General features: G+C 43.0%; 1 protein-coding gene across 2 annotated transcripts in view; it reads right to left on the bottom strand.

The window, feature by feature from the left end:
* Positions 1-23,372, bottom strand: part of LOC306920070 (synaptosomal-associated protein 25-B-like) — a 69,854-nt gene that overhangs the window by 23,822 nt on the left and 22,660 nt on the right. For both annotated transcript variants that reach the window (XM_079496687.1, XM_079496686.1), the window contains exons 2-3: positions 15,005-15,112; positions 11,617-11,658 (exon numbers count right to left, since the gene is read on the bottom strand). In XM_079496687.1, the coding sequence (XP_079352813.1) occupies positions 11,617-11,658; positions 15,005-15,076 (114 nt within the window). In that variant the 5' untranslated portion in view covers positions 15,077-15,112. The remainder of the gene's footprint in view (positions 1-11,616; positions 11,659-15,004; positions 15,113-23,372) is intronic.

The following is a 23,372-nucleotide window of genomic DNA, read 5'->3' as shown; positions in this document are numbered from 1 at the left end:
TACATTCACATTCTGTGTAGATATGCATGTAGCAGTTTAAAGGAATTATCGCACGAAAAATAAACTGAGTTTGAAAGTTAAATCAAACTGAATTACCGTTTGTTGTTTAGAAAGACTTTTCCTGGGGGCCTCTGGGAGCTTTGCAGTGCAATAATGCAAAGCGTGCATCTAACATAATGTAGATGTAAGAGTCTGACTGACTGACTCCCTGCATTCCAATAACAAACATCAACATTTCACTGACTGAATGGTTTCTATGAGGACAACTGGTGATGTCCTGCACACTGTAGATGGAATAACTACTCAGATGTCTTTACATTTAAAGGAGCATTCAGTGATTTGGGTGATTTGGAAAACCACCCAGTCCGCCCCGGTAACAAAATGTGCACATGCACGCTCTACAGTGGGGGGAAGTGCAACAGGCCAACAGCACGTGCATCAAGGCCCGCCCCCACTCGATCATGATTGGAGGAAGGCCCCACTCATCCTGATTGGATGAAGGTTTTGCAACCCGCCACCAAAACTGATTTTTTGATTTTTTGACCCCAGGGGCTCACTGGGGACAGGGAGGAACTCCTTATATGGTCAGCACACTCTATAGTAGGGAGGATTATCCAGAAAAAAATAAAAAATAAGTGATATTTGAATTAAGTCAAATCACTGAATATACCTTTAAGTAATGTTAGCAGCAATACCACAATGTAGAAATAGTCTGTTACAATTACTGGTATTCTGGTATGTACTTAATGTACAGTAATTTAAAGTACAAATTTGTATTGGCATCGAGATAATATACTTACAGTACCAAAAGTGAAAGTACTCATGATGCAGAATGTCTCATTTCACAGGTTTTCAAATCAATCAAATTATTACAAATATTTTGAAAGTGGCAGATCTATAAGTTAAGTTTGTTGTGAACTGCTACTTTCAAATGGTGGTTAATGTACAGTATGTTTTGTAATAGTAATAATCTAAAAATCTAGTAATACATGTAAGTAATGCAAATACAACATTTGCCTCTGAGATGTAATAGTGGAGTAAAAGTAAAAGTATTGAATCTCGGGAATGCTCCAGTAAAGTAAAAGTACCTGAAATTGTACTTAAATAAGTACAGTACTTGAGTACATATACGTCATTACTTTCCACCACTGAAACATCAACATTTTACTGACATGATATCTGGTGATGTCCTTCACATGCTCTCCCCTGCCATCCCTCTCTATCCCTCTCTATCCCGCCCCCCGCCCTCTCTCTCTCTGTGTTCCATGCACGTCTCTGATTTACACTCTTTCTCTCTTCCTCTCTCCCTCTCCCTATACTTGTCTTTATTGGCCTGCCCGCAACAGAGTGGTCAGGCCTTAATTATGATCACAAAATGTCTCCGGTTGGCCCAGTTGGCCTAACAACAAACTATCCAATCGCAGAGCAATCTCAGGCATGTTGCTTGTGAAGCTCAACTGGGAATAAATTTGTGCGCCGACGATCTTTGACCGTCACCAAGGAGTTTGTGGAGGTGTATGTTGAGGCATTATTTAGCACTGCAAGCCTGTAAAATGGAGGATAATCAAATCCTCCAGGAGTTGCTTTTATTAGAGCCGATGGACTCACCCATTGCTGTTTTCTTCTGTACATTCCATGTCTTACTCTGCTATACTGAAAGTCCACTGGTTGAGCAGAGGGCATGGATGGTTTCAAACTTTCAAAGCACAGATTATTTTTTATATTATTGTTTAGAATGATGCTAGGTTCTTGGTTTACCTGTGATCCTAGATTACTGAGGCACTACACTGTCCTCTGCATTTGATCTACTGTATGTGTTTGCTGTAAGTCACTCTCCTAAATTGTAAATTGTGCTAAGATGTTTCTGTCAACTAGGCTATGTTTAGAAAATTGACTATTCATGAACAACAAAGTTGTTACAGGCAGTGCTTGGATTTAACAGAGGATACGTCCCAGTTGCATCCAGGCGATGTTATTTTCGTTCTGCTGTCAAAAAATAAATTAATTTAAAATGCTGCAAACGTTTCGCTCATTGACTGTAATCAGTGCTACTATACTGTAGCGTAGGCGAGTGAGTCTTAAATTAAGGATAAATTTTTTTAAATGTTTCTCAGCATGTGGCTTCTTGAGGCTTTCTAGCCCAGAGACAAATGTGCTGGTATCTCTACTGACAGCCAAATTCGATATCTAAAATTAGGTGTAACCACAATATTAAAACAACCTGGGAAACCTCGAGATATATACATAGTTGAATCACATGACAATTTACCAACCAGATTCCTCAGAGACGCTGCTGTCTCTATAGCTCCTATAATAACTCACATTTCAAACCTATCCATCAGTCAAAGCCACGTTCCTCAGGAACTTAAAATGGCGCGAGTAATCCCCCTGTTCAAAAAGGGAAGTAAATTAGACACGGGAAACTACCGCCCTGTCTCTATCTTGTGTTCAATGTCTAAAGTCATAGAGAGAATAATTTATGAACAAATTAGCAGCTACTTAAGCGAACGCAATTTGCTGTTCGAATTCCAATCTGGTTTCAGAACATCACACTCCACTGACACATGCCTATTATATTTGAACGACTACATCAAACATGAGGTAGACGCGGGTAAATACTGTGGGATGGTCATGCTGGACCTTCAAAAGGCATTCGATACGGTCAATCATTCAATCCTACTGGACAAGCTGAAGGCGACTGGCTTTGATAGTGCTTCTTTATGTTGGATGAGGTCCTACCTTGAAGGTAGAGAACAGATGGTTGACATCAACGGAACCATGTCCTCCCCCCTCCCAGTGAACTGTGGGGTTCCCCAAGGAAGCATATTAGGGCCATTACTCTTCCTACTATACATAAACGACATGAGCGCCGCATGTAACTGTAAGCTGTTCTTGTTTGCCGACGACTCAGCACTCCTGATATCGGGAGAAAACAAAGCGCAGGTTGAGGAAGCCCTAAGTATAGAACTCACCAAAATCCGAACCTGGCTCACCGACAACAAACTCTCATTGCACCTCGGTAAAACGGAATCCATCCTTTTTGGGTCCAACCATTCCCTGAGTAGGACAAATGTAAATGATTTTAAGGTCCGAGTCGATGACATAATAATCTCCAGCAAAGAAGAGGTAACATACCTAGGATGTATCCTTGATAATAAACTGACAGGGGATAGCATGGCAACAAGGGCGATAATAAGAGTAAACCAGAGGACAAGATTCTTGGGCAGAATCTCCTCCTTTATTAACAAAAGGGCCCTCAGGACCTTAGCTGGAGCCCTCATACTACCCATTTTTGACTATGCTTGTACGTCCTGGTTCTCTAACATATCAATGGCACAGAAAACCAAGCTTCAAACTTCCCAAAACAAACTAATCCGACTTCTTATTCACCTAGGGCCCATGACCCACCTATATGCGGAGCATTTTGACAGCATAGGCTGGCTCAGGGTGGAAGACAGAGTCAAGCAGTTGAAGATGAGCCTGACATTCAAAATTGTAAATGCAACTTTACCCTCCATGCCCTCAGTACCCACTTACTTGACTAATTACTTTAAAAAAGTGAGCAATACCCACAGCCATAATACTAGAGGGAGCGTGAACAACGATCTGGTGCCACCCATTTATAAAACAAATATGGGCAAATTCACCTTTCAAAGCACTGCTACCCAGGTGTGGAATGCCCTCCCCCCATCTCTCAAAACAAACAAATCTCTGGCTTCCTTCAAGACAGGCCTAAAAATTCACCTATCAGCAGGTCAAAGGGAGAGGAGGTGATCGCCCCAGCCTCTTTATACTAATAAACCCCTTCCGATTAACTTCAGCCCCAACCTATGCATACTGTATATTTCATGTTTTATTTAGAGGAAATTGATATGCTGTTATATCAACTGTTGTTACTGTGTTAAATTATTTTTCATGTCATGTGTGAGTGGATGGGACCCGAATGGAAACAAGGCCGCAAGGTCTTTCTTCGGTGTAATCCTTTTTCGGACAAAAAAAATGCCTGACTGTACATTGTGCTGTTTGCATTTATATGTTGCCTAATAAAATATTCAATCAATCAAAAACATATGGCTTGATCATGTTTCTCTTTGCCTAAAAAAGCTGATTTACAACACAGTGAATGATTCCCCCAGAACAATGCTATAGGTTTCAAGTGGTTAATGTAAAAATAAAAAATGAAGTTCCTATATCACATCGTCCACTCCCTGTAGTCCCCCTCGAAGCTCCGGACCCCCTGTTGAGGACCCATGACTTTAAAGGATGCCGAGCACCAGTATTCCCTTGTTCACAAATATGTTATAAACTTCAAAGTCAAAGTTTAAGTTTAGCTATTTAAATTGTGTGGACTATATGAAAATATAACAATCCACCAACAACGTGGTGATCATATTGTGTCAGTTTTGATCCACATCACAGCATTGGATTGATATGTTCTCCTACTTCTCTATTGTGTTCCACTTTCCTTATTGCACGCATGCTAGGAAGTGGAGGTAATGATAATAATAATAATAATAATAACATAGGATGCATTACTGAGCCGTTTCCTACACTCAGACAGAGACCGGCTATAAAAAGGCATGGAGTAAGCAATATCCCAGCATTGATAAAGCAATATAGTAGCTCTACAGTACATGCATGGCCATGCTGACAATACAATACACCATACATGCAGTACGTATAGGTAGCCTATAGAGAAATACTCCATGGTACTGCAGTATATTACTGTACTGTAGTTGTAGCAGTATTAGTAGTAGTAGTAGTAGTAGCAGCACACATCCGTATAAAAAACCTAATGTGAAGTGACCATCATTTTATGTATTGTAGCATCTCTCAGAAGAATAGGAATGAGTTGAGCTATAGGGGTGAGGTGGAGTCTGAAGAGGAAGGGTTTTCAGACTGCAGAGGAAAATGGGGAGTGAGTCTGCAGTCCTGACTGATGAAGGGGTGGGGGTGGGTGGGGAGAGAGGGACTTGTATTGGAGCCAGGAGGGAGAAGGATCTATAGGACATAATGGACCATTGGCCAGGGGGTTATAGGGCAGTGGTTCCCAAAGTGGGGTCTGGAAATCCCTCAAAGACGCCTGGGGTCCCCCCAGGGGTCCTTGAGAGAGTTCCAGGCGGTCCCCCCAGGGATCCTTGAGAGAGTTCCAGGGGGTCCCCCCAGGGGTCCTTGAGAGAGTTCCAGGGGGTCCCCCCAGAGGTCCTTGAGAGAGTTCAAGGGGGTCCCCCCAGAGGTCCTTGAGAGAGTTCCAGGGGGTCCCCCCAGGGGTCCTTGAGAGAGTTCCAGGGGGTCCCCAGCTAAATGATAGTTTATAACCAAATGGACCCTTATGGGTCTGTAACTCTGAGGGCCCTATTATGCGTGTCTTAAGTACCAGGTCTTATGACTTAACTTAAGACCTGGAGGCGTGGTCAATGCTGTTTGGCCACTCAGAATAGCCAAATGGCATTGATCACGCCTTTCAGGTCTTAAGTTAAGTAATAAGACCTGGTACTTAAGACATGCATAATAGGGCCCTGAGAGTGTACAAATGGAACCAAATGGACCTTAACGGGTCCATTTGGTTCCATTTGTACACTCTCACTCTCAGAGTTAAATTAACATTGGTTTTACAATATAAATTGGGGAACCCAGAGACTAATGCATGTCAAACTCGGGGTCCTTGAAATTAAACAGGTTGAGAATCACTGCTAGAGCCGTAAAAATCTTCGCTTATGGGGGTCCCTGGCATGTATTTTCAAATGGGGGTCAGTGGGCTAATTAGTGTCAATTTGGGGGTCTTTGACATGAAAAGGTTTGGGAAGGCTCGAACAGCGTTCCTGTGTTAGCTGATCTAGTGAGCGGCTGTAGAGTTGGTTTATGTCCTGAAGGTACACTACGTTCCCATGCCCTTGATTGCCTGTACTTGTACTGAGGCGGCAGAAACCGGAAGGCAGTGAACCGAACATAAAAGGGGGGGGACGAGGTGTGCCATTCTGGATTGTTTGGAGGGGCTTCAGTCACCATTGCCGGGAGGCCAGTAAGGACGGAGTTGCATGAGGGCTGGATAAGGAGCTGGGCAGTCTCGTTGGTGCGGAAGGGTCTGATCCTTTGAATGTTGTAAAGTGCAAACCTACACGATCGAGTCATTGCTTAGTACTGTAGTAGTAGTAGTAGTCAGGGCCTCGCATGATTTGGGATCGTGCTGAAATGGTTGGTACACCACGCAAATTCTTTTTTTTAATGCAAATTTAGAAGTGAATTCCGTTCCGTTCAGTTTAGTTATTTTCAGTTATCTTCTCTCTCTCTCTCTCTCTCTCTCTCTCTCTCTCTCTCTCTCTCTCTCTCTCTCTCTCTCTCTCTCTCTCTCTCTCTCTCTCTCTCTCTTTATATACTTTATATTGCGCGTGCGATATAAGGTAGTTGTCAACTTGTCATCGAAACAAGGAAACATAAAGGAACAGGCCATGCAGCTCATCTCTGATATAAGAGGAGGTGAAAGTGTGTGAATAAATGAAAGGATGGATGGATGGAGGCTAATCATTGCCCATCCCCATGTGAGTCGTTTGGTATTCCTTCTCGCTTGTTATTTTATAAACTCTTATTTATAAAGCAGTTTTAAGGATGCATGTTATTATTATACATTCTGCAAACGGTCTGGACTCTAGCAGCGCCCCGGTGGGCGTGGTGTACCAACCATTTCAGTGCGATCCCAAATCATGCATCAGGGCCTGATTAACACACAGGCTGCAAACAGGGGCATGCACGCACGCACACGCACACACACACACACACACACACACACACACACACACACACACACACACACACACACACACACACACACACACACACACACACACACACACACACACACACACACACACACACACACCCACACACCCCTCCTGGCAATACTACACGACGATGCTATTAACACGTCAGGTTTGTATAAAGCAGTGCTATCACACATACTATGCAAATTAAACCTGCAGAGTGGGTCCCATGTGTAACAACCCATACATTACATCTAGTTGGAGTGAATATAATACAGTTAACTGCTGCCTGGAGACCAAAGAGGTCTTTTTTGTTCTGTCATGTCCTTTATGAAAAAACAAAACAAATTCCAGATCACCATTGTGGAAGCATCTTCAACCTAATGAAATAAATCGTACAAAGACTAGAGTCTAGTGGTCTGCTCACATGTCAGCAGTCAAAACAGTATGCATTAATTACAAACGCATCATCCAGTCACTCCATGACATCACTTAAGTGAGGAGTGCGAGGACGATACCCAAAACCTGTCAATGTCTAAGCAATGTCTCAGCAATGTCTCTGAAGGTAAGTTGAATTAATGGTGCATTTATATATTAATGGTGCATTTATATAGCGTCTTTATCCAAGGCGCTTTACATAGATTGTGCATTACATTCACCCATTCACACACACATTCATACACCGATGGCGGAGGAAACCATGTAAGGCACCAACCAGCACATCAGGAGCAATTAGGGGTTCAGTGTCTTGCTCAAGGACACTTCGACACTAACTCTGGGGGAGTGGTCGAACTGTCAACCTTGCGTTTACCATCGAGCCACTCTACCCTGAGCCACCGCCGCCCAGTGAATATGGGTGAAGTTCGTCCTTTAAGACACATTAACTTAGAGTGCATTACTGAGCTGCTTCCTGTACACTCAGTCAAAGACCAACAGGCTATATAAAGGCATATATCCCATCAATAATAGCTCTACAGTACAATAAAACTATATTTCATGCGTGGTACTATATATTACACTGTAGTACTGTAGCCTACTACTGTACTGTACTGTAGTAGTAGAGACAGACTTATAAAGGACTTTTTTTAGAGCCGTGTCAACACAATGCTTTTATGAGCGGTGGAGCACTTTGGAAGGATATATCATGTCCACATCACTCACACAGATAGTTTACTCACACACGCAATGTTCGCATGGACGTTGTGTTCTTTGCACAGACTTCTACTGGTTGTGGTAACGACTTGCGTATGACTCAACGTCATGTGAATGACCAGGTTGTTACGCCATGAGGATTAAACAAGCAAACTCCTCTCCAAAAGTTGAACTCAGCATACTGTGTAGACAATTATTGCATACGTTTTACTGGCAGCAGTCGCACATGCAATGTACAGATAAGACAGCTCAACTCTTCACACTTCCCTGATATTGTCCTGAAAAGGTTTTTGCCACTATTTGTGTCTGAGTTATCACTGGTTTGCCCATGCATTACCAAGGGCAGTCCCTCTGAAATTCTCAAATGTCGCAACGTAATTCATGTGAAAAGCGGGCCTGATGCATGCAAGTGGACTGACTTTGGTTAGGTAAAATGAAGGCGCTCTCCATGGTTCTGAAACATTGCCTGGGCACTAATTGGGCACTGGTAGTTGTAGCAGTAGCAGTAGTATAGTAATGTTCATTTATCCGGTACTAGTTATTATTCAAATACTGTATATTAATGGTGGCTTTAGGCTTAATGTAGCCTCCCCCTGTATGTTCTACTTGAAATAGAAATGCCCACCCCTGTCTGCTTGAAGAGAGATCAAATATGTCACTACAATGAACGGGTACAATCAATAATGTTAGTGAGTTCACCGGTTAAACAGTGTGTCTGGGTAGACAGTTTGGTCAACAGCAAAGTAAAATCTATATGGGCTGCAGCGTTCAGTTCTCAGTTTAGTTAACGTTATGTCTATATTTTTGAGTGGTGTAAACCACTCCTACAACTGGCTTTGTTAGTTTACGTGTCTGTTCGTACCAAAAAATGAGCATGGTTGCTATGGTCACCCAGTTCACACGGGTGTGATTTCATTATGTCAGACATTACATCAGACCACAGCTGATCAGTCTATATAAGACCTTACACCACTCAGTTCACACGGGTGTGATTTTTAAATAGACAGCCTGCATACATCCAAACATTCAGGGCTTCAGGTCTCAAAGAGACTTTGTATGACAGTGATATGTTATAAAAGAGTATAACTGTTATAAAAAGAGACTGAGGACAGAACTCCTCCAGGAGAGGACGAGGGTCATATTACTTTTAATGACCAAACAACATTCTCCTGGCAGTATCCCCAAATATCAAGTGTCACAGACAGTGCTGGGGGACCACGGTGGAGGTCACACACACACACACACACACACACACACACACACACACACACACACACACACACACACACACACACACACACACACACACACACACACACACACACACACACACACACACACACACACACACACACACACACACACACACACACACACACACACACACACACACTCCACCCCAGCAAGCCAAATTACATCATGATGATGTTATGAATATGATGACGTCCTCCGGTGACTCCGGTGACGTTCAAGACTAGGCCAGATCACAGCCCATATGGGGATGATCTTTACGTAATTTCCAGGACGTCTTCACCAGTTGAAATAATATAGCTTATTCTGTGCCAGATCTGACTAGTTATGATATGACTTAAAGGGGCATTCCACTCATTTTCAACATTTTACTATGTCATTAATATACCTTAGAGCTGTTGTGTGGAAATAATAAAAAAGTCCCCCCATGCTGTGTTTCCTAGAACTGGAGGTCTGAAAAAAATCATTAACATGGTGAAACACATCTTGATGATGTCATCAAGATGTGTTTCACTTTTCATACTAGGAAACACAGCATGGGGGGACTTTTTTATTATTTCCACACAACAGCTCTAAGGTATGTTAATGACATGGTAAAATGTTGAAAATGAGTGGAATGCCCCTTTAAGTTGATCTGGCCTCACTCGGACTCTCTCTGATTCATCTAGGGACGTCCGTCTTAGTGGGCAGAATTTATGTTGGTTGAAATCAGGTGATATTCTGGGCCAGATCTGACTAGTCTTGGTTTGACTTGATCTGGCCCCAGTCGAGACGTCACTAATTCGTCCAGGTCCTGACCGCGCTTGCTGGGACAGAAATTATTCGTAGCCTGCAAGTTGGTTCAGGAAGATACACTCGAGGACACACGCATGTGCAGCTCTATGTGGTAGATGTGCTGTACTGTATGTGACGTGTCAAGAATCTGATTGGTGTTCTACTAAAGCTCAGCTGATTCTTTGTACTTCCTCTTGCTGTCAGTGCTGCCACTGGTGTTGTATGTGCACCCCAGCACCACCATGACTCTGCTTTCCCTAAGGGTTCTGTTCCCCTGGGGGGGTTCGTCATTATTCGGTAGATGTATTTCTACCAGCTGACCAGGGAGTAATGTATAAGCAGATCCTGAACGCCAAGATCAAAATCATAATATTCACACTTGAATTTACATTTTATAAATACATATTTATAAAATATATAAATATATATATGAATACATATTTATTTTCTCAAGCTATTATTGGTTTCAATCTATTTATTAGTTATCTGACTGAACTTGAATATTATTTTGCCTTACGGCATTTTATTAGATTTTGTTTACTTTGTTTGTAAATTGTAATATATATTTTTCCTTGTGATGTTTTCTCTTGTCTAAGTGGACACTTATAGTGTCTTTTTGGGTTAGACACTAACGCCTTACGGCAAACATTTTGGAACCTCAAAATAATTAATGACTTTCGCAAAGATCTGAGTGTGTGTCTCTTTGAAGTAAAATAACAAATCGGATTGGAGAAAAGATATCAAGAATAGTCTTAATATTGGGAACAGGTATAGGCAAGTAGGAGGACATAGATACAATATTAACAAGTATAGGCAAGTAGGAGGACATAGATACAATATTGCTGGTTATGTTCATTGTAAGCTGCAACCTTTGCACAGCAAATAGGTAAAAGGCCATCCGAAATATATTTGCGTGAAAACAACAACAACTAAAATCTGTATGGTTTATGCCGGTATAGTAGAGTATATAATACAATTCAACTGGCACATTTTCAGTTGTTGGAAGTGGTCTCTCTTCTCTTCCATTGAGACATTTAGACCCTGGTGTCAGGTAGGACAAAGAAAGCCTGGAAACCAGACAAATATGCCAGTGCAACCAAAAATAATTGTCTTCTGCAGATTAGCCTGGTCCCGCTCGGTTGTGATTGGATTTCGCTTCCCCGAAGTTGTGGGGCACCAATATCAGGTAGTAGGAAGTAGGAAAACATCATAAGTGCAATACTAAGCGCAACAGCTTATGAGTTAGCTTAAGCTTGTAGTTAGCTTGTACATCGGCTATTTTCCCATGTATTCAGTATGTATAAAGTGCTCATGTTTGTGGTCTATATAATAGTCGCTTCTGGGCTTGTTTTAGAAAACTAGAACTGGTTGCTTATTTCTCTCACAAAATCTGGCAACATTGAAGAGTAGAGGAGAGGAGTAGGAGGAGGTAGAAGAGAGGAAGGGAGGATGGAGAGAGAGAGGCAGTAAGGGAGACAGAGAGTGTGTGACGGAGAGGAGGGGAGGATGGAGAGAGAGGCATGGGGAGAGAGAGAGTGGAGGAGAGGAGGGGAGGATGGAGAGAGAGAGGCAGTAAGGGAGAGAGAGAGAGTGTGGAGGAGAGGAGGGGAGCAGAGGAGGTGTTTAATCATGTAGACTATTGTAGTCCAGTAGATAATGTGATGTGTGTCATTGGACTCACCTCCTCCACCAGAGCCAGCATACGCCGAGTGCTCTCCAGAGACTGGTCGGAGAGAGAGAGAGAGAAAGAGAGTTAGTGAAAGCATCACACAAGGACAAATACAGTACAGTCATAAACTATGTTGTACAGAAAGAAATAACACTGTTGACTGTTCCGTACTGCAAAATAAACAACATATCATGCTAATTTGGTGCATCTGTGCCGATGGGCAATGAACACATAGTTAAGAAAATCACACGTAGTGAGGTGACTGTGGACAGTCATTATGTCATTTTGTATTCAACGAAAGCATTGACAAATAACTTTTCAACACCTTTTTGTTATTGTTGGTTAAACAATCTCTCTTGTGTATTGAGTTTGATGTGAGACAATATTATTAAATAAATAAAACATGAAAGTTAATGCTTGATCAAGATATAGTGAAATTGTAATCATGTTATCCATGTGGAACAGAGTTCTATTTTAGAATAACCTTTACTCATATCTCAGTGAAAGTCATTTGATTAACTCTCATCCTATGAATAGCAGTCCTCTCCTCTCCTCTCCTCTCCTCTCCTCTCCTCTCCTCTCCTCTCCTCTCCTCTCCTCTCCTCTCCTCTCCTCTCCTCTCCTCTCCTCTCCTCTCCTCTCCTCTCCTCTCCTCTCCTTCCCCAGTAACCCTCTTAATAGTATCCCTCTTAATTCAAGCACCCTCTTCCCTCCTCTCTTCCACCCTGTCACCTCCCTCCCCTTTCTCCTCGACCCAGCCTCAACTCCTTCACTTCACAATCTCCTCATCTCTCTGCTCCTCTTCTCCTCCTCCAACCTCTATCCATCTCTTTGCTTCTTCTTTTCCAAAAATCTTTCTCTCCATCCCTCACTTTCTCCTGCCTTCTTCCTGTCTCCCCTTATAGCTGAGGAGCTTCTTCTGCTCTTACATTATCTCCTCATGAATGTTTAATGAGTCTAGTCTATTATTCTGCCTCACAGAATTATCTGCCTTTCCTGGGCTTCTATCATCTCATTACAGATGAGCACACTGTCTCTGCTCCTAGAGGTGAAAGTTAGAGAGCAAACTGCTCAAACATCTTGGCGCCCATGACCTGTCCAGCTACAGTATAGGGGGACTGGTCAGTGGTCACACAATCGTGAAGTCCTGCTTTCTAATCCAATTCAAGACTTGTGGCCCGTGCCTGCCCCTTTCTACTACTCCTTAAAGTGGAACTACTGTATGTAACTTTTTTTATGAATAAAATGTAATTTTGTCTAATCTGTATGGTACAGTATGTTAATACAATATACTGTAACATATACAATTGGTTGTATTTGGTCTCCCTGCTCTTCTATGGAGACATTTAGATCGTGTTAAAGTATACCACACTTGAGGCAAATAATCTGTAGTAGTGCCTACAGTATGTCTGCTTGTATAAAGCAAGTCATTTCAATGGATATTACAAACTCAGTCATAAACCCTGAGTACCATTGTCAAAGATATGTTAGTGAAGGGCAACTTGAAAAGTTTTCTCATTATTGCTTAAAGGTCCTCTGTTTTTAATTTACCGCAGACTTTCAAGTTCTTTACGGAGAGAAGGTCAGAGTACTTTCAATTTTCTCTTTGTCGTTAAAGGTTTGGGCTAGTAGTAGACTTGGTACACTATAAAAAATAACTGGATCCTTGAATGAATGAAACCTTTCAAAACTGTTCCCAAATGATATATTTTGGCAAACTGCCATGGAACTTTGCCACTGTGGAGAAACGGACTGAGAAATGAGTAAATCGTCTCTGTCGGGTAGAAACCAAACCTCATTATGTCCAAAACTGTTACTTATCAGGATTCAAATAAGAAAATAGCAAACAAAAGTAGCAGATGTACAGCACAAGCTCAATACAAAGTGCGTCGCTTCACACCACAATTCCAGTTTGTGGATCTGCTACTTTTGATGATTTTGTGTGAGACAGCAGTATGAATCAAGTAGGGTATTACTGTAATTTACCAAGAAACACAAACAGTTAAGGTCCCTGCACACTGCTGCGTTTTTCGGATTTTTACCTACGTTTTCCGTAGTTTTTTCCGAAAAACGCGTCCAGTGTGTAATCACCTTTAGAATGTGGAGACAGGAGGTTTCTGCCCGACAGCAACGAAATGCCTGTTGTTGCTCTATTTTGGGATAACATAAGGGTCTTTTTGGTCTGAATAGCCCCGCCCCCAACATAAGGGTCTTTTTGGCCTGAATAGCCCCGCCCATAAAATAAGGGTCTTTTTGGTCTGAATAGCCCCGCCCGTAACATAAGGGTCTTTTTGGTCTGAATAGCCCCGCCCCCAACATAAGGGTCTTTTTGGCCTGAATAGCCCCGCCCATAAAATAAGGGTCTTTTTGGTCTGAATAGCCCCGCCCGTAACATAAGGGTCTTTTTGGTCTGAATAGCCCTGCCCGTAACATAAGGGTCTTTTTGGTATGAATAGCCCCGCCCGTAACATAAGGGTCTTTTTGGTATGAATAGCCCCGCCCGTAACATAAGGGTCTTTTTGGCCTGAATAGCCCCGCCCGTAACATAAGGGTCTTTTTGGTCTGAATAGCCCCGCCCGTAACATAAGGGTCTTTTTGGTCTGAATAGCCCCGCCCGTAACATAAGGGTCTTTTTGGTCTGAATAGCCCCGCCCGTAACATAAGGGTATTTTTGGTCTGAATAGCCCCGCCCGTAACATAAGGGTCTTTTTGGTCTGAATATCCCCGCCCGTAACATAAGGGTCTTTTTGGTCGGAATAGCCCCGCCCGTAACATAAGGGTCTTTTTGGTCGGAATAGCCCCGCCCGTAACATAAGGGTATTTTTGGCCTGAATAGCCCTGCCCGTAACATAAGGGTCTTTTTGGTCGGAATAGCCCCGCCCGTAATATAAGGGTCTTTTTGGCCTGAATAGCCCCGCCCGTAACATAAGGGTCTTTTTGGTCTGAATAGCCCCGCCCGTAACATAAGGGTCTTTTTGGTCTGAATAGCCCCGCCCGTAACATAAGGGTCTTTTTGGTCTGAATAGCCCCGCCCATAACATAAGGGTATTTTTGGTCTGAATAGCCCCGCCCGTAACATAAGGGTGTTTTTGGCCTGAATAGCCCCGCCCGTAACATCATGAGTGCTCAAAAGATATGTATTAATTTTATTGTATTGCACTGCCCATGATGACCTGCATGTTCTAAAACAATGAAATTGCAAGTGTAAAAAAAAACTTAGCTTTCAGTGTTAAAACAAGGCCAGTTTTGGGGGTTGAATGTCTGAAAAGTGTGTGTGTGTGTGTGTGTGTGTGTGTGTGTGTGTGTGTGTGTGTGTGTGTGTGTGTGTGTGTGTGTGTGTGTGTGTGTGTGTGTGTGTGTGTGTGTGTGTGTGTGTGTGTGTACATGTGCATGGCCTTACCTCATCAGCCACCGTGTCGGCACGGGCCTGCAGGTCAGTCAGCTCATTACGCATATCAGCTTCGTCAGCCATGATGACAGTTGATCTTTACACCAGAAGGTCTGGATGCTGCTGGGGGAGAGAGAGAGAGAGAGAGAGAGAGAGAGAGAGAGAGAGAGAGAGAGAGAGAGAGAGGAGGCGGTGGTTAGTAGGTCATGTACAAGAATAACCAATTAAGTGCACGCACACACATATGAAGCGCAACGTTATTAAATTGTCATTATGCAGAAATGTGTGCACGAATGGAATGAAAAACAGGACCCCTAAGGGTCAAACGTGTTCCATTTGTAGACGCTCAGAGTTTACTGTAATTAACACTGAGGATCGTGTTCACCCAGTTCCTCGGTTCAATAAAACAGATCTTTTCACTCAGTCTATCTATAGCGTCTCTCTGTCGGATGGAAACCTCATTAATGTATGTTACTTTTCAGGACTCAAATTGTAAAGCATCAAAAGTAGCAGATCTACAAACTTGGGATTGTAGATCTGCTACTTTTGATGCTTTTGTGTGACGCTGTAGTGTGAAGTATGGGTGTTCATTTCCAAAAAAACACAAAAGGTTAGAATATGGAGATATAAGAGGTTTCTGCCCGACAGCAACGATTTACTGGCACACGCACACGCACACGCACACACACACACACACACACACACACACACACACACACACACACACACACACACACACACACACACACACACACACACACACAGCCATGAAGGATTAAGGAGGAAACAACAGCAGAATGCTGAACAGCACGGTGTAGCGCTATAATATGGATCGTTTCCACACTCATTACCAAGAGGAGATGCAGCATGGAATGCTGGCAAGCTACAGTTCCTTTTTTACAGCAGGAGTCTAGCCATCTATAAGGCGGTCGGCCTAGCTGTACGTGTCCCAAGAGTGAATCTTTCAAATCGGTTGATAGATCACCAAATGCTTTAAATCATAGTATTCCGTTTCTGTCTGTGATAATGCGTGCCCACAGAGATCAGTCAGATAACCCACAAATAGACTGAGGACGGTGTGAAGTGTAAATGCATATTACTGTATATTTGATCTTAGTGATCAGGCTCAGCTATATATCACTCCCTGCTCAGCACATTAGAAGCAGGGAGATATACATCTATGAAAAAAGGATATGTAACAATGATTTGAATGCACTTTACATGCACTTTACATTTGGACAAATCACAAAGTGCTACAATAAATATTTGGATAAGATATGCACATCCTCACATTTCTTTCAAAACAGTGCATGGACCAAAAATAGGCGAAAAACAAGGGAATGTGTGCTGCATGACAGACTGCTCTCCCAAACTGAATTTAAGCAACACAAGCCTGACGAAGCCCTTGCATGGGCGAAGCGTTGCTTTTGTCAGTTACATAAAATGTGGAAGGGCAGCGGCCTATCGTGTGCGGACATTGCCTTCTTTTCACAGAAATACAGTAATGCATCTAAACACATGCTCACAGAGGAGTGGGTTGTACTGTATTAACTGTATTATTTCAGTGTTAAAAAGTACTAAATGCAACAATATACGACACAAGTGCAGCACAAAGAACATGACTTCCAGAATAACAAATGGACAAGGATTGTAAACCGCCATCGTGACTCATGCGAGGCTAGCTGTGTCAGAGGGATTCGACAACATCAGCCAGGACTGATTATGTAAGACGCTCTGTGTACTCCCACCCACGTTAGGCACCCTGCAGGGATTTCACCGACCATACTGTTGACATTGTGCACATGAACATGGGAGCTTTTAAGCCTCAAGACTGGGATGGTGCGTAATTTTTGCACGTACAGCTCACAGCTGCAAATGTTGCTCTGTAATGGCAAGTTAAAGGTGCAGAAAGGGACTTTGAACTTGGGAATGATTAGAAGTTTTAATATACTTAAGTATATAAGTCTGTCACAGCAGAGAGCTTATTGATCTACTGCAGCTCAAACTCTATGAGATTGAGAATCAATTGGCTCTATACTGTATATGCATATATCAGCCATATCGGAAATAAATTGTGCCATTTGGTTCCATTTGTACACTCTCAGAGTTACACACCTGTAAGGGGCCATTTGGAACCCTGAAAAGGAAGGGATGTCCGCACTCCGCACACTGATTCTCTGTTCCCAGGAGTGTTTCCAGTGAGCAACATGTTCAATATCAGCACCCTAACTCTATGCTGTGCATAGAGCACATACGCATAATCCGCCATCCTCCTTTCCTCTCATGGAGCGCCATGCACAGCAAGTGGCAACAGAATCAAGATGGAGAATATGGGGCTATTTTTGTTCACCTGGCTGTGTGCCACACATGCACCATTGCAGATATAAACCACGCACGCACGCACGCACGCACGCACGCACGCACGCACGCACGCACGCTACGCACGCACGCACGCACGCACGCACGCACACAGTCATATACACAGTCATATACACAGTCATATACACAGTCATATACAGTCATACACACAGGAGCCAGAAATGTCCATGAAAAATGGATGGGAGTTTTTGTTCAGCCAATGACAGAGCTGATGTCTGACAGCAGACTGAGTGTCAATAAGCTGAAAGTGAGAAATTTTCTCCCCTCTCTGTCCAGTGCTCCGCTCTCCTTCGTTCCCACTTCATACTCCTGTTCTCTTCACCTTTAATGAAGTCCCTGGAGGTCTGCTGGTGCAATCTGTTCTCATCGTGTCTCTCATAAGAGACTTCCCACCAGGCTGATACACATTAGAAAAATCAGACCCGTCTGAAGTGAGTGGTACTGTACTGTACTGTACTGTACTGTACTGTACTGTACTGTACTGTACTGTACTGTACTGTACTGTACTGTACTGTACTGTACTGTACTGTACTGTACTGTACTGTACTGTACTGTACTGTACAAGCCCTCCTCCCTGGCTCTATGTGTGTGTCTGTGTCTGTGTGTTAGGCTGTGCAACAGTGACACTTGGTGGTGAACAAACGCTATAACGCTATTTTCGTGCTCGGACACAGCCAGGGACCCAGGGACACAGCCACACACATAGCTGTCTATAAGAGTGGTTTGCAACACACTCAAAAATAGAGTGAGACAGACGGACGGACGGAACGGACGGACGGACGGACGACGGACGGACAGACAGACAAATCTCCATTATGTTCTCAGCCTCTCCTCTCCTCTCTCTCTCTCTCTCTCTCTCTCTCTCTCTCTCTCTCTCTCTCTCTCTCCTCTCTCTCTCTCTCTCTCTCTCTCTCTCTCTCTCTCTCATTTTGTCTCCCATTATGTTTCCCAGCCCCACCTCTCTCTCTCAGCCCCTCCACTTTCTCCCTCTCTCCCACATCACTCCATCTCTCCAGAGGAGTCAAGCAGGGTGTTTAATTATTCAGTGTGTGCCGGGAAAGGAAAGGAGGCATGTAGCGAAAATACAGCCAGTTAAAAGCTTTCTCCTCTCTCTCCTCTCTCTCTCTCTCTCTCTCTCTCTCTCTCTCTCTCTCTCTCTCTCTCTCTCTCTCTCTCTCTCTCTCTCTCTCTCTCTCTCTCTCTCTCTCTCTCTCTCTCTCTCTCTCTCTCTCTCTCTCTCTCTCTCTCTCTCTCTCTCTCTCTCTCTCTCTCTCTCTCTCTCTCTCTCTCTCTCTCTCTCTCTCTCTCTCTCTCTCTCTCTCTCTCTCTCTCTCTCTTCGTCCACATATGTTTGGCTGGACCGCAACAGTGTGAACAACACAATAAAGCCATTGACTCTGATGAAGTTACACCATTGGTTGGCCTTTTGGCCCAAACGAGATGCAGTTCAGCTGGTGTAGCAGAGTGGCTCAGAGCCTCTGCCTGATGGCCTCAAAAGTCTAGTATCCCTTTGGTCTATCATGGGTACACATGTTGAGAAGCAGGGCAACAGGCTCTATATCAATGATGGTTAATTTAGGAAGATACACCATCCCGATTGGAGCCACTACAGGCGAAACGGTACACAAATCCTGCAAATGGTCTCCTACGTTGCCACCGGCCATAGGGTTCCTGGACAGAAGCGATACCACTAACCTTGATGGATAAAGTTATGTATGTTATTGGTATGTATGTAATGTGTGTGTGTGTGTGTGTGTGTGTGTGTGTGTGTGTGTGTGTGTGTGTGTGTGTGTGTGTGTGTGTGTGTGTGTGTGTGTGTGTGTGTGTGTGTGTGTATGTATGTATGTATGTATGTATGTATGTATGTATGTATGTATTTGGTTAAAATGGGTAAGGTTTTAAAAAAGGCAAAAGCATGCTCTGTTGCACTGGCCTAAAAGTGGGTCCTTTAAAACTGCTTCAACTTCTGAGAATGTGTTTGGTTCATTAGCCACCAGATGGCATACCTTATAAGTATGTATATATGTAGTATGTATGTATGTATTTAAAAGGGTGGCTTTTTTGTAAAATCCCAGCCTACAATACCTTCATATATTTAAAATCCAAAGTAAGGTTACCATGTATGTATGTATGTATGTGTGTGTGCGTGCGTGCGTGCGTGCGTGCGTGCGTGCGTGCGTGCGTGCGTGCATGTACTGTATGTATGTATGTATGTATGTATGTATGTATGTATGTATGTATGTATGTATGTATGTATGTATGTATGTATGTATGTATGTATGTATGTATGTATGTATGTATGTATGTATGTATGTATGTATGTCCAATCCAAATGGGGCACACTTTCGGAACAGCCACTGAAGCAGTTCAACATTCAGTACCGTTGGAGTACTGACTCAAATTTATTTGATTTATGAATTTGGAGAACAGATAAGTGCTAAAAAGAGATGATATTGAACACCACCTGCCTCTTTAACATCATTGTGCGGCTGCATTCTTTGTTGATGAGAACACTGACTATTGTGAGGAGACGTGTGCTGAATGAATTCCAGCATCCTATACAGAGCAACTGCGCCGAACGGGAAGCCATTAACATGTTCAGCGCTTTAATTCACTCTCATCTTCCCACTCTTTCTCACTGTCTTCCCTCTCGCCTTTCCACGCCCATTTCCTCTGTCTGTTGCTTCCTCATCACATTCGTCCTTCCAATGCAATTTTCTCCCGTCTCCCTTATGAGTCAATAGCTCATCATGTCTCCCCTTTACTGTATATATTGCTTTGAGGTCTGCACTCAATCTCCCTGCGTTTCTCTCCTGATTTCTTCTCCCATAATGCATTCGACATTTCTATCTCTACATTTCTACCTTCCCTCTCTCTCTCTCTCTCTCTCTCTCTCTGCCATTATGTCTCATATGTGAGAGTTGTTTCTCCATGGCTTGTTGAACACCTCATTGACCTCCTGTGCCAGTAATGTAGCAGTATATCAAAGCAACAACAGGTACAACTCATGAGCCCCGCAAGACAAGAATACTATGCATCAACAGGCAAAAGTAATGCACTACTCTCTCCATTTTCATCTTTATGAGACTCCTCTGTGATTTCATTATTACAAAGCTTGAGGCAATTTTGCTCAACAGTGAAAATCACCAGTTGCTATTGGAGTAAAATATTACGTGCTAGGAATCCTGAATTTGTTTTTCACGTGAAACTCAAAATATGGTTTTGGTTATGTATGTGTGACTCAAACACAAAACAATATTATTATTATTTTTACCTCATTGAGGAACAATTCTGCTTAAATGTTATTTTTTTTCTCTCTCTCGTTTCACTGTCCTTCATATTCATACAATTATGCAAATCCACAGGGTGTGGGAGGGTGAGCTGTAAGAAACGGCTTTGAATCCGTTTGGGGTTAAAAGCCTTGCTCAGCAAATGCCTTTGTGCTGTTGTACCAGTTTACTGGCCTCTATAGCTCTGACCTTTATCCCCTTGTTAAAGTCACTATACAGCCTTGCTGTATAACCTCACACTGCTTGCTGTCTGTAAGCAGCTCCTCTGGCCTGCATGTTAGTCTGCTGTGTCTGGAGACTGAGAGAATAATACACACATAGACCATGTTTTATGCAGTCTTGCACTTTCTGCTCTAAGGACAGTGTTAAATATCCAGTATTTTTTTAACCGTTCCTATACAATTTTTCTCAAAGGGTTAGGGTTAGGGTACGCCCTCCTTTGATGTGTGTGTTGTTGTATTGTCTCTGGTTGGATATTTGCGTTGTGACTTTTCAGCTTTAATGTGGAAAAACTAAATATCATCTACCGGTGAGCTAAACGATGTTTACATCGCCAACCAAACTCAGCCATGCATGTTAATGCCACGCAATGAGATTTTAATACAACACTGTACATGTATGTGTCAGCCCTGAAACATAATAACTGAGACATAATTCATAATGGGCTGACAAGTTCTAATAGCATGACCTAGTTAAATAAAGGTTAATCGAATTCATAGAAGTATATACCATTGCAGCAAGTACCAATTCTTGCTGCCACTGTATTACATATAGCCTATATACATTATAGCCATTACATATAGCCTATTCAAATGCATGTGTGTGTCTGTGTACAGTGTGCACGCACGTTCGCACGCATGTACGCACACGCGAGCGCACGCACGTATGCATGCACACATGCCCATCAGGAGATTAAAGGCAGCATGGAAAAGAGGATTTGCACACCACTGATTTCTATCCTCTCTCTTTCCTCTCACTCTACTGTCTTTCTGTCTGTCTGTATGTACTCTATGTATGTACATGTACTGTATGTATTTTAGGGCATTGTTTCCAGCATTCTTACATTTTATTGTAACCTCGTCTAGATTCATTGTAAAAGATAATGATGGTGATGATGATGATCCCCAAAAATAGTTGAGTAGTCAAAAAGATCTCAGCTAATGTCTAGGAATATGTAAAGTAATAAGCAAGGTTTGATACGCATTGTCGATTTTATTAATTTTAATTTTTTATTTTTCATGTTTGTTTGTGCTGTGTTTGTCTTTTGCCATTGTTTGTTTGTTCAAAAAATTTATAAAAATCTAAGTGATAAAAAAAAAAAGAAGATCTCAGCTATACAACCAGCAAACCGACCTGTGGGTGAAACAGACTATAGTCCTGGATTGGCTCAGAGAGAGGTTGTTTACACACGAGCCGCGATCTGATTTGCCTAAACCCCCATAGCAAGCTTGTCTGAGCGAGAGGAGACGCTGTTTGACTGCACTGCAGTAACAACGTGACTGCTTTCTTGCAGGGAGAGCCAGTACTGGGTCCCGCAGAGCTCAGTTAGAGCACTGCACTTCCAGCCTGAAAGTGCACCGTCAGTGCCTGACAGGAGATAAGGCTTCTGGCGGGAAGAAACCTCCTGCTCGGCACAGCGGGATTCTCCTTCCTTCTCTAAATGCAAGTCTGCTCATTTTAACACAGCATAAACGGGGACAATTATTGTCCATACCCATGTTATATATATGTCCACCTTTGCTCTGTAGAAGACCAACCACCTCCAAAGCACTCTGAACTGAATGCCCTAATATGATATAACATGGAATGTGATTACATGCTCAAATCGCAGCACCCCCTGCAGCATATCTGCTGTAGCTGCAGCCCCACTGCTGCTTTATTGCTGCACCCTGCTGCAAGCACAGATGAACATGTCTGCAATGAGCATTTCAGGGTTGTGGCTATGGTTTTAATGTCTGTATAGGTCTGTACAGTGTGTGCGTGCGTGCGTGCGTGCGTGTGTGCGTGCGTGCGTGCGTGCGTACGTACGTACGTACGTACGTACGTACGTACGTACGTATGTATGTATGTATGTATGTATGTATGTATGTATGTATGTATGTATGTATGTATGTATGTATGTATGCATGTAGGAGTCTTTCTACCAAATGCAAATGAGGCCCGATGCCTCCCTGCTTGGCACTCAGCATCAAGGCTGTAATGGGGCTAAGTCCCTCCCTGTGACATACTACTGTAGCTTCATGTCCAGGGGGTGTACTTGTATATCAAGCTGCCTCACACTATACAGAAACAGGAGATAGGCTCCTGCCCCATGGGCCTCATGGCTCTGCAAGGCTTGCTTAACTTATACATCTGTTACATCGTTCCATCTGTATTGCTGTCAACACAGCTGTATCAGACAGCATGTCCTATTGGTTGTTATAATTTCGTACATGATGTACATTTACATAAACTATCATTTCCAGCCTTTGACATCAGCTTAGTCCGGCGTGTATGCGGGTCTGCGTGCATATTTGTGTGCATGCATGTGTGTGCGCCCTTTCCATGTTAAAAGTGTATTAACGCACATGTGCTCTCCATGTGTACTGTGTCTGTCTGTCTGTCTGTCTGTCTGTCTGTCTGTCTGTCTGTCTGTCTGTCTGTCTGTCTGTCTGTCTGTCTGTCTGTCTGTCTGTCTGTCTGTCTGTCTGTCTGTCTGTCTGTCTGTCCTC

Source organism: Electrona antarctica (genome assembly GCF_951216825.1).
Source record: "Electrona antarctica genome assembly, chromosome: 3".
NCBI lineage: Eukaryota > Metazoa > Chordata > Actinopteri > Myctophiformes > Myctophidae > Electrona > Electrona antarctica.
This window is presented reverse-complemented; position numbering and strand designations above follow the sequence as displayed.